The sequence below is a fragment of the Eublepharis macularius genome, chromosome 13 (genome assembly GCF_028583425.1).
Source record: "Eublepharis macularius isolate TG4126 chromosome 13, MPM_Emac_v1.0, whole genome shotgun sequence".
NCBI lineage: Eukaryota > Metazoa > Chordata > Lepidosauria > Squamata > Eublepharidae > Eublepharis > Eublepharis macularius.
In genome coordinates, this window is record NC_072802.1 from 13,207,836 (window position 1) to 13,222,994 (window position 15,159).

At 39.0% G+C, this 15,159-nt stretch overlaps 1 protein-coding gene across 5 annotated transcripts in view; it reads left to right on the forward strand.

The window, feature by feature from the left end:
• The window catches only part of ACSL4 (acyl-CoA synthetase long chain family member 4), a 67,738-nt gene extending 53,071 nt beyond the window's left edge, over positions 1–14,667 (forward strand). For all 5 annotated transcript variants that reach the window (XM_054996129.1, XM_054996128.1, XM_054996132.1 and 2 more), the window contains 5 exons: positions 57–131; positions 730–921; positions 1,492–1,606; positions 8,521–8,678; positions 11,912–14,667. In XM_054996129.1, coding sequence (XP_054852104.1) covers positions 57–131; positions 730–921; positions 1,492–1,606; positions 8,521–8,678; positions 11,912–12,069 — 698 coding nt within the window. In that variant the 3' untranslated portion in view covers positions 12,070–14,667. The remainder of the gene's footprint in view (positions 1–56; positions 132–729; positions 922–1,491; positions 1,607–8,520; positions 8,679–11,911) is intronic.
• The last annotated feature ends 492 nt before the right edge of the window (positions 14,668–15,159 follow it).

A 15,159-nucleotide genomic window follows, 5' to 3' on the forward strand; every position in this document is an offset into this window, starting at 1 on the left:
TATGGAAAAACCTTTAATTGCTATCTTATTTTTCTCCTCTGATGTTTTCTCTCTAGTTTCTGACTACAGCACTGGCAGAGTAGGAGCTCCTCTTACCTGTTGTGAGATTAAATTGAGAGACTGGCAAGAAGGTGAGTGGATGCTTTGTCAGTGTCTCCAGTACATTTGACTGCGGGTGTCCCCGTGACTAACATTAGTGTCATTACAACTCTGAAAAATGTGTTCCCATGGGCCTGTGTAGAAGATTTTCCCTGTACTTGGATTTTCCCCGGGAGAGATTGGGAGTGGACTTCAGGTTTGCACAATCCCTTACACCAGCCCCCTTTGTCGGGGTGGGGGGAGTGAACATTTGGGAGACGCTGTCCTTATCTGAATAGAGGATTTCCCCTGATCTTATGCGGTTAAACCTTCTTTAATGATCTCCAAGTTCCAGTGTTTCCCTTTCTACGTGCCAAGAAGACCAGGGGAGGGAGAACCAAAACGGAGAGTGGGCTGCGGGCTCCAAACAGGCCCTCGGGGAGAGATAGCTAGCAAGGGCTATCTTATCTTTTAGGCTTATGTACTTAACTGATTATTGTTGAAGATATATATGTGACTATGAGTCAAATGTGCGTCCCAGTACTAGGCCTTATTCTTAGAAGAAAGTCCATTGCTTCATATTCTGGTCAGAATTTCTTAGGGGTTGCCAGAAGGTAAGAGCTATAACTGGGTTCATCAAATATTTTTCAGGAGGCTACACAAATAGAGACAAACCAAACCCCAGAGGTGAGATTATAATTGGTGGACCCAATGTCTCAATGGGATACTTCAGAAATGAAGAGAAAACAGCCGAAGACTTCCTAACTGATGAAAATGGTCAACAGTGGTTTTGTACTGGGGACATTGGAGAGTTTCATCCTGATGGCTGCCTGCAAATCATAGGTGGTTACTTCATTTTGATGGTTGGGTCCTAGTTTGGTTTTGTATATTAGCAAGAGTAGTACAAAACGTTATGTGTATATATCAGTTTATTTAGAAAATGTATATCCTACCTTTTATTATAAATAATACCCAAGTCAGTGTAGTGTACTGAATTCTGGCCTTGTTCCAAAACGTCTTTAAAAGGTTATCAGGCTTTTTATAGTTTAGTTTCCGGATTACTACTGAATCTTAGTTGCAGAGAAGGACAGACATTTCCTGGTTTCTTTGGTCTAATTTTTCCTCTTTAATTTTTAAGAATTTGAGTAAAGCCCTCATCTTTAATGTGATTTTACTGTGGGGACGTTTGGAAGCCTCTTTGAGAACCATCTGGTACTATTAAAGTGAGATTTAGATTTTTATGTAAATAAATTGAAATAAGTATTTAAGGTGTCTGGTATGTTTTGACCTTTCTCAGTGACACAGTTGTGCACAGTATGAGTTAATCCTATGCTTGGGAATAAGCTCTGCAGAGCAGAGCAAGACCAGCATGCTCCCTAAAACACTGATGGTTTTGTCCATTTATTCCCCCAGATCGCAAAAAAGATTTGGTAAAGCTGCAGGCCGGAGAGTATGTATCACTGGGCAAGGTAGAGGCAGCCCTGAAAAATTGTCCACTTATTGACAATATATGTGCTTATGCCAAAAGGTAACGTTTGAATCTCATAATTTTGTTACATTGGTTTCTAGTAGAAAGTTGGGTTTGGGGGAGGTGGGGACCAAAACAACATAATTTGCTAAACCATTATTTCACTTCTTCAAAGAATGCCTGAAATCTAAAAGCAGCAGCAGCCTCATTTTCCAGTATTCAAAGACTTAGTTGTGTACTGCAGAAATACACACCAGGTCCCTCCAGTCATTAGAGCCAGTATAGCATAGTAGTTAGTGTTGGACTAAGATCCAGGAGACCCAAGTTTGAATCTCCACTCTAGAAGTTTGCTAGGTAACCTTGAGCCAGTCATACACACTCAGCCTAGCCTATCTGACAGGGTGGTTGTGAGGAGAAACTGAGAGAATGATATAAGCTACGTTGTGTCCTCATTGGGGAGAAAAGCGGTATGTAAATGAAGTAAATATATAGGCTTTTTAATTACAGCTCTCAGCTGGTCTTAATTACAGCTCTCAGCTGAAAAGGCCAGAGAGACAACTGTTTCTTACTTGTAGCAGTCTGAGCTAACCATTAATTTATGCTAAATATGTAGCTCCTGACTGTCCCCAGTATATTTTATGAAAGCAGCTTTATTGTAATTCTTTTCATGTTCCTTTCCTTGGTCTTCAGCCTTTATGCAGAAAAAGGGCGATGGAGTTTAGGGTGATGCCTTTCTGTCAGAGTAGAAATAGCATGAGACTTTGTTTTCTTGGCTTTTGAGGGTTGGTTGTGTCACTGGAGAAAGATCTCGCCAGCGAGACTTCCGGTTTGGGATTCATGAAGGTCTAACGCAGCTCAGTGAGCTGGGCTGTCCGTGCCGCTGTTTGTGGAGGCTGGAGGGGCGCAGACTGCCCGCAGCCCCCTATTCTCAGGCAGAGAACAGGCAAGTATGCTCAAGAACCTGAGGGCGCTTTGATCTCGGGTGTGAGGGGGGTTCTACACAACGAGCCCCCTTCCACTCTTGAGGTCCCACCCGAAGAAAGGTTGCTAAAATCTCTGCAGCGGCTCTGGAGTCTTTTTCTGGCATAAGACCTACATGCTCAAGCTTCAGCAAATCAAGAAGGGAATCTTAAGTGATTGGACAATTGAAGCAGCGATTACAACCCAAGAGAAATGTCTAAGAAGGTAAAGATTGCTATCTCTCAATACGGGACAGATTATAAAAAGGAATAAAGAGATAAAGACGATTTAAAAACTGCAAGAGACTTGTTATATATAGGAGAGAATTCCGGCAAGTTAAATTTTAAAAAAGTGACATTGGAAAGAGAAATAAACGCGGAAAATTGATTATTGTTTACATATCTGCGGCTATGAGGAGATAGTGGACTGTGAGAAAGTTTTAATATCGTGAGGACTGCCGTGAAGATAGGAGGAACAGGAAGTGTGTCAAAACCATAGAGAGATCGGTGAGAAGCGGCTTGTTAAAAACGGAAGTAGAAAGTCGCCATTTTGAAGAAGGGCAAAGCTGCGGCCTCAAAGAAAACGGAAGTAGGCTATCTTTGGTGAGGGTAAGGGCGATTCCTTCAATATAAAACAATAGAGAAAAGACGCCCGACATTTTGGACCGCGCAAGCACTAATTTTTAAAAAATAAACTGAATCGGGACATTTAAAAACAACAGAAAGGAGTAAATCAGCGCCACGGAGTTGAGGAAAGGAGCAGACTCGTGGGAGCGAAGTAGATCTAGCCCCACGATGTCAAAGAAGGAGTGGCAAACCGCGCTGGAAAATTTGGACAAAAAAGTTTCAGAAGGAAATAAAGAGCTCAAAGAAATGATGCAAGAGAATTTTAAAGACTTTAAAGAGGCACTCAAATCGGAGATGGCAGAACTCACAAAGAAAATTGATCAAGTACAGAATGAATTGCAAGCTACACAGCAGAGAGTTAATGTAGTAGAGAACACAGTTGACACCCTAGCAGACGTTCAGAGAACAGAGATGAGAGGAGTGAAGGGAAGAATGGCCGTAGCTGAATGTAAACAAATGGAAAAACAACTCAGATTTCGCGCAATTCCGGAGACTACAGAAAAATCAGCCCAAGAGCAGATTTCAGAAATTTTGGCAGGTTACCTGGGGAGAGAGGAAGAGGAGATTGCAGCTCTCCTGGACGTGGCATACAGAATTAATTCAAAATTTGCAGCACAGAGGAAGTTACCAAGGGATATGATTGTGCAATTTACAACCAGAAATATAAGAGAGACAACTGTAAGCAAACAGTTCCAGGAACCATTAGAAGTCGATGGGAAAGTGGTAAGAATCATGAAAGAACTGCCCAGATCGGTGTTGGTGGAGCGGAAAAAATACAGAGAGCTGGTCCAGATGTTAAAGGACTTGAAAATCAGATACAGATGGAAAATACCGGAAGGACTGGCATTTGAATTCGGTGGAACAAGGAGGAATATTAGATCTGGCCATGAGATGGAAGTTTTTATTAGGGACAATGAAAAGGACTTACCAAAAATACAAGAATGTAACCATGGAGTGTAAAATTATATCTTGGAATGTAAACGGACTAAATTCACCTTGTAAACGTAAGGCTATTTTCCATTGGCTTTTAAAACAAAAATGTAACATAGTATGCTTGCAAGAGACACATATTAGAAAGCAGGACTTAAAGTATCTAAAACTGGCAAAATTGGGAAATGAATTTGCAGCTGCTTCCAAAAAGAAGAGAGGAGTTGTATTGTACATAAAGGAGGAGCTGCAGCCAAAACTAGTTTTAAGCGATGTAGAAGCCAGATATCTAGCGGTGGAAATAATTTGGAACTCAAAAAAGATTTTGGTGATTGGAATTTATGCACCGAATGGCGCAAAAGAAAACTTTTTTAAGTATTTGCAAAAACAATTGAATGAGCTGACCTATGATCAAATAATTTTGGCAGGCGACTTTAATGGAGTTACAAGCTTGGAAGAAGACAAGAAATCTAAAACTGCACAGAAAAAAGAGGACTTTTACCAAAGTCATTTTTTTCAATTAAGGAGCAGGAAAGTCTGGAGGATGTATGGAGGAGACAAAATCTTAAAAACAGACAATATACTTTTTATTCTGCAAGACATTTTACACTATCAAGAATTGACATGATCTGGGCTTCCAAAGAACTGACGTTGTGGACTAGAGATGTGGAGATTATGCCTAAGGTAATCTCAGATCACAACCCAATCATGTGGAGATTTGGAAAAAATATTAAGAAAAGAGGATGGTGGATAAATGAGGACTTGCTGCAGACAGAAGATAATATGGCGTTGCTGCGAAAGGAGACCAAGTTCTTTATACAACACAACATAAACAAGGATGTGTCAACTTATAAGGTATGGGACACTTATAAAGCGGTAATAAGAGGAATACTGATGGACTTAAATGGAAGAGATAGAAGGAGAAAAGAAGAAAAGAGAAAGGAAATAATGGAAAAAATTAAAGCCAAAGAGATGCAACTTAAGAAAAGACCAGGCAAGAAGCGAATATATCAGGATATAAAAATATTGCAGGAGCAACTGACGGCAATGAACAACAAAGAATTGGAGTGGAACTTAAAAAAAATGAATCAAAAAACATTCGAAGGTGCAAACAAACCTGGCAAATACTTAGCTTGGCAATTAAAAAAGAAAAAAGAGAAGAAAACGATAATTAAAATCCGAGAAGAAGACAGAACATTATTGGATCAAACAGCCATCAGTAAAGCCTTCTATAAATTTTATGCAAAACTGTACCAGAAAAAAGACGTGAACAGGGTCTCAATAGAGGAATACTTGGAGAAAATGAAACTACCAGTGATGTTGGAGGAATGGAAAGAAAAATTAAATAGGGAAGTGACAGAGGAAGAAATAAAAGAGGCCATCCAATCAACGAAATTGGGGAAAGCACCGGGACCGGATGGACTAACGGCAAAGTTCTATAAAGTGATGGCTAATGAACTGGCACCTTTTCTGAGAGAGGTAATGAATGAAGTTATGCAAGGCCAAAAAATTCCTGATTCATGGAACGAAGCTAATATATCACTGATTCCGAAAGATGGACTGGACTTGACCAATGTTAAAAACTATAGGCCAATTTCGTTATTGAATAATGACTACAAAATATTTGCAAAAGTTTTGGCAGAAAGGATAAAAGGATGGCTGGTAGAATTTATTGCAGAGGAACAGGCAGGATTTTTACCTAACAGACAAATTAAAGACAACTTAAGGACAGTAATAAATGCTATTGAATACTGTGACAAGCACTGTGATAGGGAAGTTGGTTTCTTTTTCATGGACGCAGAAAAAGCATTTGACAATTTGAACTGGGACTTTATGTTTGCCACTATGGAAAAGCTGCAAATGGGAGAAAGGTTCATACAAGCGGTTAGAGAAATTTATAGAGACCAAAGTGCAGCGATTGTAGTGAATGAGGATTTAACTAAAAAATTGAAAATAAGTAAAGGAACAAGACAAGGTTGCCCTCTGTTTCCATTGTTGTTTATTCTGATTTTGGAAATATTGATGATTCAAGTGCGAGAGGACGACACACTCCGAGGTATAAAAATAAAGGAATTTTCCTACAAGGTCAGAGCATTTGCGGATGATATAATGTTAATAGTAGAAGATCCAATCGAAAATATGCCAAAGGTAATAGAGAAAATAAAGCAATTTGGAGATTTAGCTGGATTTTATGTGAATAAAAAGAAGTCAAAAATAATATGTAAGAATATGACTAAACAGAAGCAGCAAGAACTAATGGTGACAACGGACTGTGAGGTAACTAACAAAGTAAAATATCTGGGTATTGAACTGACTGCGAAAAACATAGACTTATTCAAAAACAACTATGAGAAATTGTGGATACAAATAGAGAGACTTGATAAAATGGAATAAATTGAATTTATCATGGTTGGGAAGAATAGCAGCAGTAAAGATGAATGTTTTACCGCGTGTGATGTTCTTGTTGCAAACAATTCCAATTATTTGAGACTCTAAACAATTTGACAAATGGCAAAGGAAAATCTCAGACTTTGTGTGGGCAGGCAAGAAACCACGTGTGAAAATGAAAGTATTACAGGATGCGAAGGAAAGAGGTGGCTTGCAACTGCCCAATATAAGACTATATTATGAAGCAATATGTCTGGTATGGCTAAAAGATTGGATAACGTTAAAAAACCGTAAATTGCTGGCCTTGGAGGGACATAAAAAATATTTGGATGGCATGCATACATGTGGTATGATAAAGTAAAAGCGGATTCGATGTTCTTGCACCATTACATTCGGAGAAGCCTCTTCACAGTCTGGAAAAAATACAAGGTTTATATGGAAGATGGAATTCCTTCATGGGTGGTTCCGTATGAAGTAATAGATCCGAGAACTGTCGATAATGAGCAGCAATGTCTAACCTACAAGGAGATAACACAAGTACAACATTCAATGTTAAGAATAAAAACAGAAGAAGAGCTGTCTCCTTGTTATGGATGGTTTCAATACAGGCAGATCAGAGATCTTTACAATTCGGACTGCTTAAAAGGAGGTATAAAAATGGAAAATTCTGAACTAGAAGAAGTGATGCTACAAGAAGGCAAGAAAGAAATATCTAAGATTTATAAACTACTTCTGAAATGGCATACGGAGGATGAAACAGTTAAAATCCAGATGGTGAAGTGGGCAATAAACTTTCACAAAGAAATAACAATGGAGGCGTAGGAACACCTGTGGAAAAATATAATGAAGATTTCAACTTGTACAAATATTAAAGAGAATGTATATAAAATGATTTACAGATGGTACTTAACACCAAAGAAAATAGCGCTAGGGAATACCAATATGTCAGACAAATGCTGGAAATGCAAAAAGCATAAAGGATCACTGTATCATATGTGGTGGACTTGTGAGGTAGCCAAGCAATACTTGGGAGAAATAATTGAAGTAATCAATGAGATTTTACAAATCCAAATAAATACGATCCCAAAATTGTTGCTACTGAATTTGGGAATGGAAGTTGTTCCAATGCAGTATAGAACATTGTTATTCTATATGACTGCAGCAGCAAGACTTTTGTATGCGCAGAAGTGGAAAGTACAAGAAATACCAGCCATAGAAGACTGGATTTATAAATTGCTGTACATGGCAGAAATGGATAAAATGACAAGGAAACTTAAAGATCTTGACCTAGGACAATATATTGCTGATTGAGGGAAACTGAAACAATACTTAGAGAAAAAATGGGACGTGAAAGGAGAACTGTGGCAGTTTGAGAATTTCTAAAGTGTGATGTTGTAAATAGAAGAGAGAAGTAACTTTACCATCAAGGGGGAAATTTAATTATTACAATCTAAGCTAGTATTATGTTTAAGAAAATCTGATTTAGAACATACAGTTTAACAAAGGAAGAGTAAAACGGATATATTAGAGGATGTATACTATACATTATATACAACGTACTATGGTGTATGGTGTTAGTACATCATACAGCATACTATATTGGGCTGTTTTGTTATGTTATATTATAATGTATGCTATGCTATATTGTATGGTATAGTATACAAAAAAATACTATATTGATAGTATATTTGATAGAGTATATGTATAAAAGAACTAGAATATGCTTAGAGTAAGAGATATTATGATATATGTGTTGTAGAAAAATACAAGTGAAATAGAGCTAAGTAATAAGAGGGGTTAAGGGTTGGAAAGCTGTTGGAAGTCAATAGGGAGGGGGGAGGAAAAGGGTGGGGATTAGAATAAATGAGATATAAGGGGAATGTATGTATTAAATTGGAAATTTAAACTCACCAATAAAAATTAAAAAAGAGAGAGAAAGATCTCGCCAGCATCCCTTCTCTCTGGGCATATCAAGGCATGTTTCTCTAGAAAGGAGAGCTCAGTCTTGGTTTTGCAAATAGTTGTATAGACAACTGATTTAAGACTAAAATGTTTTCTTGCATTCTGTTCTAGTGACCAGTCTTATGTGATCAGCTTTGTAGTTCCCAATCAGAAGAAACTAACTGTTCTTGCTGAACAGAAAGGAGTTACCGGAACTTGGGTGGACATCTGTAACAATCCTATCATAGAATCTGAAATTCTAAAAGAGATTAAGGAGGTGGCTAACAAAAGTAAGCAAACTGATACCTCTCTGTTTCACAGCCTTGTTATGTATGTAAAAGTCCTGGGCAAACCCAAAATTGAGATTGTATTATGTAGGTTACTTCCTGCAGAGTGAATTGATGGTGTGGGTGAAAGGACAGTTCTGCTGCTTAAAATTCTACCTTCTATGGATCCAGCCCTTGCTCTTTTTCCCTTTAAGGGCAGAGAAGTATAGGGGAAGAGCACTCGAGAGGCAAGAGTTAAACTGCCCAAGACTGCCTCCCTCTGCATTCTCAACATTCCAGCGCCTGGATTGGATTTCATGCTTACACCCTAAATACACAGCTGTCCTGCCACCAAGGCATTGCTGTGCTTCCTCGAATCATGCTGACATTGGTAACCTTGCACTGTAAACCTTGCTCTATAAATTATGCCAAAACCACAGCTCAAGCACTGCTGTAGAGGTTAGGAGAACTCTCTTAGCCAAACGTGCAGTGTATGTCAAGTAATACACATTATCACCAATAGTTTCAATGAAGACCTGCTTTAGGAAATGGACTATCATAAAAAGCTACAGCTTGTGGAACAAATACAAGAAAAAACTTGATCAGCTTTAAGAATAGAGTGAATGAACATATGCCACAGTATTTAAGCACAGGGTCCTTGGTTTTTGTTGTTGTTGTTTTTCTGTCTTTGGGACAGCGAAGCTGATCAGCCAGTCTGTAGTAGGGTAGACCTCAGCTGAGAGAGAACCAGACTCTCTAAAAGAGGAAAGGTGGTGCTTGGACATCAGACTGAAAGCAAATAATCATTCATTATATAAGCAAATCATAAATCATGGCTCTTCTGCCACCTACTGGCTATATTTTATGATACATGGGCTATTTAAATAAGTACTCTATGAAAAACCATAACTGTTTTCTTTTAATACCTTTTTAAAAATCTTTTTAAAATTACCCCAAATTGACAGTAATAACACTGTTTACTTCTATGACAGTGAAACATATTACTAAGCTATTGATTTCCAGAAGTTGTAATACGTTTAGAAGCTTGTAGATTTATCGTAGCGTAAGTTTTCATGAGCCAGATCCCACTTCAAATGCCTGAGAGCCAAACTAGATATTACTTTTTACGCGAGTTCACCACAGGGGCTTGTAGACATACTGCAGTCTCAAGTTATGGCACCAACTCTTGTGTAAAAAGTGCAGATGGGCCCAATTGATTTGATTTATTGAATTTATAATCTACTCTCCCCACGAACAGGCTCAGAGCAGATGACATCAGTGTTAAAATTTACAATAGAATTTACATTAAAACCCTAAGTAACATAAAATTCAGTAATAAATCAGCTCTAGATGGTGGCCATATTTCCAACACCAACCAGACATTCTATGGGGAGGGAGATGGAGGAGCAGCAATGGTCTCGCTGGTGGAAAAAACAAGATCAGGGTGAGGATTATGCTCCCTCTCTGCCCAACAGGGAGGGGGACTCTGGTGTGGGAAGAGGAGTGGCTTGTGCCTCCCCTCCCCATTTTTGGCAGCTGAAGTGACCCAGGGGCTGTGGGAAGAACCATTATTCATTCTTAAAAGAAGTTGAGCATACGCTGAATGCTTTTTTAGCATCCTAGTGGAGCGAATAACATCTACCCCTGCAGCCCCCAGGTTGGTTTGGCTGCTGAAAATGGTACAAGGGGACAGAGAAGGCAATAGCTTTTCTTCCCCTCGCATTGTGATCCCGATCAGAATTGGGGCCGTCTGCACTTTGTACACAGGAGCTGCTACCAAGACTTGGAGCTGCATGATGACTGCAAGTCCTTGTGGTGAACTCATGTTAAAAGTAATGTCTAGTTTCACTCTGAGGGAGTGGGCCCTAGCTCATGAAGGCTGCAACAGACTAACATTGCTACCCTCTTGGAATTGTTAACAGATTATGACAACATTCGATTGCAAGAAGGTAAATTAACACATGAAGTTCCTTTTCCTTGCAGTCAATAGCGCAATGTATTCTCTGCTTCGTAAACTGCATTCAAACTCTTAAAGCAGTAGGCTGTATGACAAATCAACGTGAACTCTTGCCTTGATAGCACTTACAAGGTTATGCAATGTTTCCACTGAAATGGTTTGCATACCAAACAAGTTCTGAACTGCTAAAATGTTCCACCAAGATCCCTGCCAAAATATGCACACAAACCTATTGATACCTTGATGTATGTGAAAGACATTTCACTAGACAGCAAAGCACATTAAGTAATGCTCTGTTAATTGAGGCTGGTTTGCGAGAGAGGGACTAGCAGCGTGCAGTAACGAAGTGGTATTTTTCAGATTCGGGTATCTGGAGTACCATATATATTTGGTATCCCCAATATTTGGGTCCAAAAATACAGTATTCAGATTCTGATTTTATATGAAATTCCAAATATATTTGGCTCCATTATTCCCTATGGGGAAATCTGTCTGGGGTGCGGGCTGGAGGGGCCATTTTTAAATAAACTACAACAGAACTGCAGGAATTGTAGTTCTGCCTATCCCTTAAAGACACCCCTCCCATGTTTTAAGCAAATTGGATTAAAGGGTCCAAGTCTACATGCCCCTAAAGAATGGGGGGGGGGGGCAACATGTTAAATATTTACTGGCATATTTTAAAAAAAGAACAAAAACTTTTATTTAGGATTGTAAATAAAAGCTTCTGTACTGTTGATTTCTATCTCCTGGGGTTACTCCTGGGATCCCTTGCAAGTATTTATCAGGGTTTTCTCAGTAATGGTAGATAAGATTTCAGTAATGAAAATTCAGTAATGGCAGATAAGATTTTCTGAAAGGCCACTTGTCCCCTAATGTCTCTCTTCTTCCTGCTGTGTGGGCTTATTTAAAGGCATTAGGTGAATTCTAGATCACAACCCCAGTTTGCACCTGAGTGATACCCACTAGATTTGAACTGTCATTGCTGTAGAATGTTCCCGGAATCCTCCGCCATAGAAACTCAGAACACTGCAGACGTTCGTTCGTTCTTTCTTTCTTTCTATTGTATTTTTTTAGCCCGCCCTCCCCACCAGGCAGATGCGCCTGTGTAGAACAGAGTCCCCTAAAGATGCAAAGTCTGAGAATTGCTGCCCTCATTTAACAGTTTAGTCCAAAAGCTTTAGTCCTCTATTGCCTTGCATGTGCACAATCCTGAATACTGTGCACGTCAGTTGGCTGTTAATATTTGTTTCCTTATTTGTTATTTGTTGTTATTTATTGTTTATTATTATTGTTCCTATAGTGAAGCTGGAGAGATTTGAAATACCAGTCAAAGTGCGGTTAAGCCCAGAACCCTGGACCCCAGAGACTGGCCTGGTAACAGATGCTTTCAAATTGAAAAGAAAGGAGCTGAAGAACCATTACCTCAACGACATTGAACGAATGTATGGAGGTAAATAACCTCCGAACCACCTTCAGTTGGAAGTGTGCAGGGTTCCTTCAAAGACTGAGTGACGAACGTAAATTCCCCCAATGTTGGCTGTAATTGTAAATGAAGAGGTGGCCATTTGCGAAACAGAGAAAAGGGACCCTCCATTTCCAAGAAGGAACAGTGTTCACTTTCTGAATGCTTTCAAAGATGCTGTCCAAATGACTGACCCACTGCCATTGTTTCATTTGATCACTGCCAGTACCGAGATGGCTGTGTTCATATGAAACTCCCTCAATGGGTAAACCATTGTTTCACTCATCTGTCATGGCTCCTCTTACAACTCATACGGAATTAAATCATCTTCAAGGATTCCATTATGGTGTTTTTCAAAGTAGAGCCTGTATTTAATGTGTGCACTGTATGAGAAAAAAGTGAAGAAAGAGTAGACAGAACTACGCTAGTAGCTTGCACAGAATGCTGCTCCAAAATCCGCAATCTCAGGTCCTTTGCTATATAAAGGTAGCTTCTTTTTAACTTGACTGTCACCCTGAGGAGCTAAGAGGCAGACAAGGGAAGTTCCTCTATCAAATGGTTACTTTCGCACAGCCAATACAACTGACTGACCCTGGTTGGTAGCTTGGATTTTGCACCATGCACATGCAATTAAGCAGTTTTGCAGCTGTGGAGTTGCTTATGGAGCTCTTTCCCATTCAGTGCTGCTGGCTGTAGTTAGGCTGCTAAAGAGGTAATTTCAGCTGTGCGAAAGTACTGAGGGAAGAGACATTCGTGGTACTTTTTCCCTGAGTACGAAGGGCCCATTCCAGTTTGCTCCTTTTCCCTCTACCCTGAAGAAATGTAAATGCAGCTTTAAAAGCCCCTCTTTCTCTCCAATATCCTTGGCCTTTCACTAAGCACAGGTCACAACAGTCCCTTGACAGAAGCTTCCGAAGCTTCCAAATGAAGCTTCCGAAGCTTCCAAATGAAATGACGAAGGGGGCAAATGCAGTGCTGAGATCTTCCGTATGCCGTATTCTGAGGATCTATAGTGCCTAAAAGGGAGACAAGTACACTTAAGAGGAGGTGATTGTTGGCCATCCACAATGTTCTTTGACCTTTACACCCTGCATTTCCAACACTGCCACAAAGATTCTTTTCCTTCTCAAACTTCAAAAGAAGATAGACTAGTGAAGTTTGCCTTTTTCAGCACTATGCTGGCTTGTAAAGACAATGCTGGCAACCGCATAATATCAAAGACTTTATTTAAAACTAGATTATGTCTCTGAAATCAGTGGGACAAAAACAAGCTTTGACGGGTAAAGAACTGTATGGCCTGTTTAGCTTTTTAAAAGATACATACTTGTACAGCGCAAGTGTGACATTTTGGGGTCTCTGTGCCTGTTCCTCCAAATACATACACACCAGGAATTAAATCTTTTGAGTTTTTAAAAACTTTCTTTTTAACTTTGAAAGGGCATTCTCTTTATCTTTTAAGACATCAAACAAAACAAGTTGCTTGTACAAACCGAGAATTTCTTTTTTGTATGTGGTGAACTTTGGAAGTGGTTTCATTTTTTTAAGGAACTGGTCCAAAAGGGAAGAAAACTACTTAAAACTTGTTTTGTCTTTTTCTGTTTGTGAAAATGGTTTATTTAAAAACTGGAAATTCTTGGTGTGCTATGAGGAGACAGGGTAGGCAGTCAGTCTCGTATAGTTTGTGGGGTTTGTTTGCTGCATTCAACAGAATGTCTTCTTTTTCATTCATACTTCGTGCTCGTGTATCCCTGCTAGCAGTTCATACTTGAACCAGAAATACTGTAAGATGTGGCAATTCTTGATGCTGTTCTACTTTTGCACTTTTTCTTAATCCTTTTATATATGTTGCTTCCATTTTTGTAAAGACGTGGCCCTTAATTGCGATGTGTTACACGTTGACTTGGATTCTAAAGTATTTATAAAATAGAATTCTTTTATTCATAATATTTAAATGTGTATATTATGGTCAAAAGGAAAATCATCTGGTATTGTTACTGAAGAATGAAGGGATTTTTATATGAAATGTCATTTCTGCACATGGGCAGTTTTAAATGCAAACCGGGCAAGTTTTTCTTTCTATGAGGTGTATGTGTGGGGTTGGACAACAGTAAATTTGCTAAAACCTATATGCTAATATTTCAACCAGAACTGGCTGTCCCATCCTGAAGGACCAATTTTAGTTTTAAATCGACAAGTGGTATTTTTGATATCTTTCACTTGACTAATTTATCCAGCCAAACCAGCACACTGCCAACTGATTTTGTAGTGACTCAAGCCCACAAGTCCAATCTGGTTGCTGTAATAGGGCAGGGGATTCTCGCCTATTGCAGAAGGGACCAGGGAAATGTTTCTTGGTGAGTCTTGAACCAAACACATACACATGTTTATATATGCAAGAAATACTTCCCGTATTGATTGTGGGTGGTTGTTTTTTTAACGAGTTTGTCTTTGCAGCCTGTTACATTCAATCTGTGGTAAAATTGCTCTTCTATTTAGACACCTAATTTGCTATTTGACCTCCTGTCAAACATAGAAAAAACAATCGCAATACAACAAATGTATGGAGTAAACATCTGTTGTGTGATTAAATCTGATGGCAGATCTCGTGAAGTTTCTTCAGAATGTACTAAGTATGTTTATCTTGCCTGTACAGTCCATTTTTCTTGTGTTCATGTGAATTTTACTTCAATATGCAAAAAAGATTTTTTAAGAATGTCACAGTTCGAAATATAGCTTAACGGGCACAAAACATTTAAGAGATTTTTGTTTCTCCACAACAATCATGGTCATAGTAAAAAAAAGTTTGCCACCTTCTCAAGCATTATATATTTAGGCTAGTGAGACTCAGCAGCTCAGGTGCCACATGTGGCTCTTTGGCATGCCATCTGTGGTTCTTCGTTCATATTTTGCTCTCCAGTGTGGTACCTGCCCTCTGTTCTAGGAGAGTGGGCAGTTTATTTAGAAACTGGGATAGTTTTATCATTGCTGTAAACCAAGATAAAACTAGGGGGTTTATTTTTAAAAAACAAAACAGTTAGTCCATGGCGATTATATCAAGGTTGTGGAAATGTAGCAGTTCTGTGTAT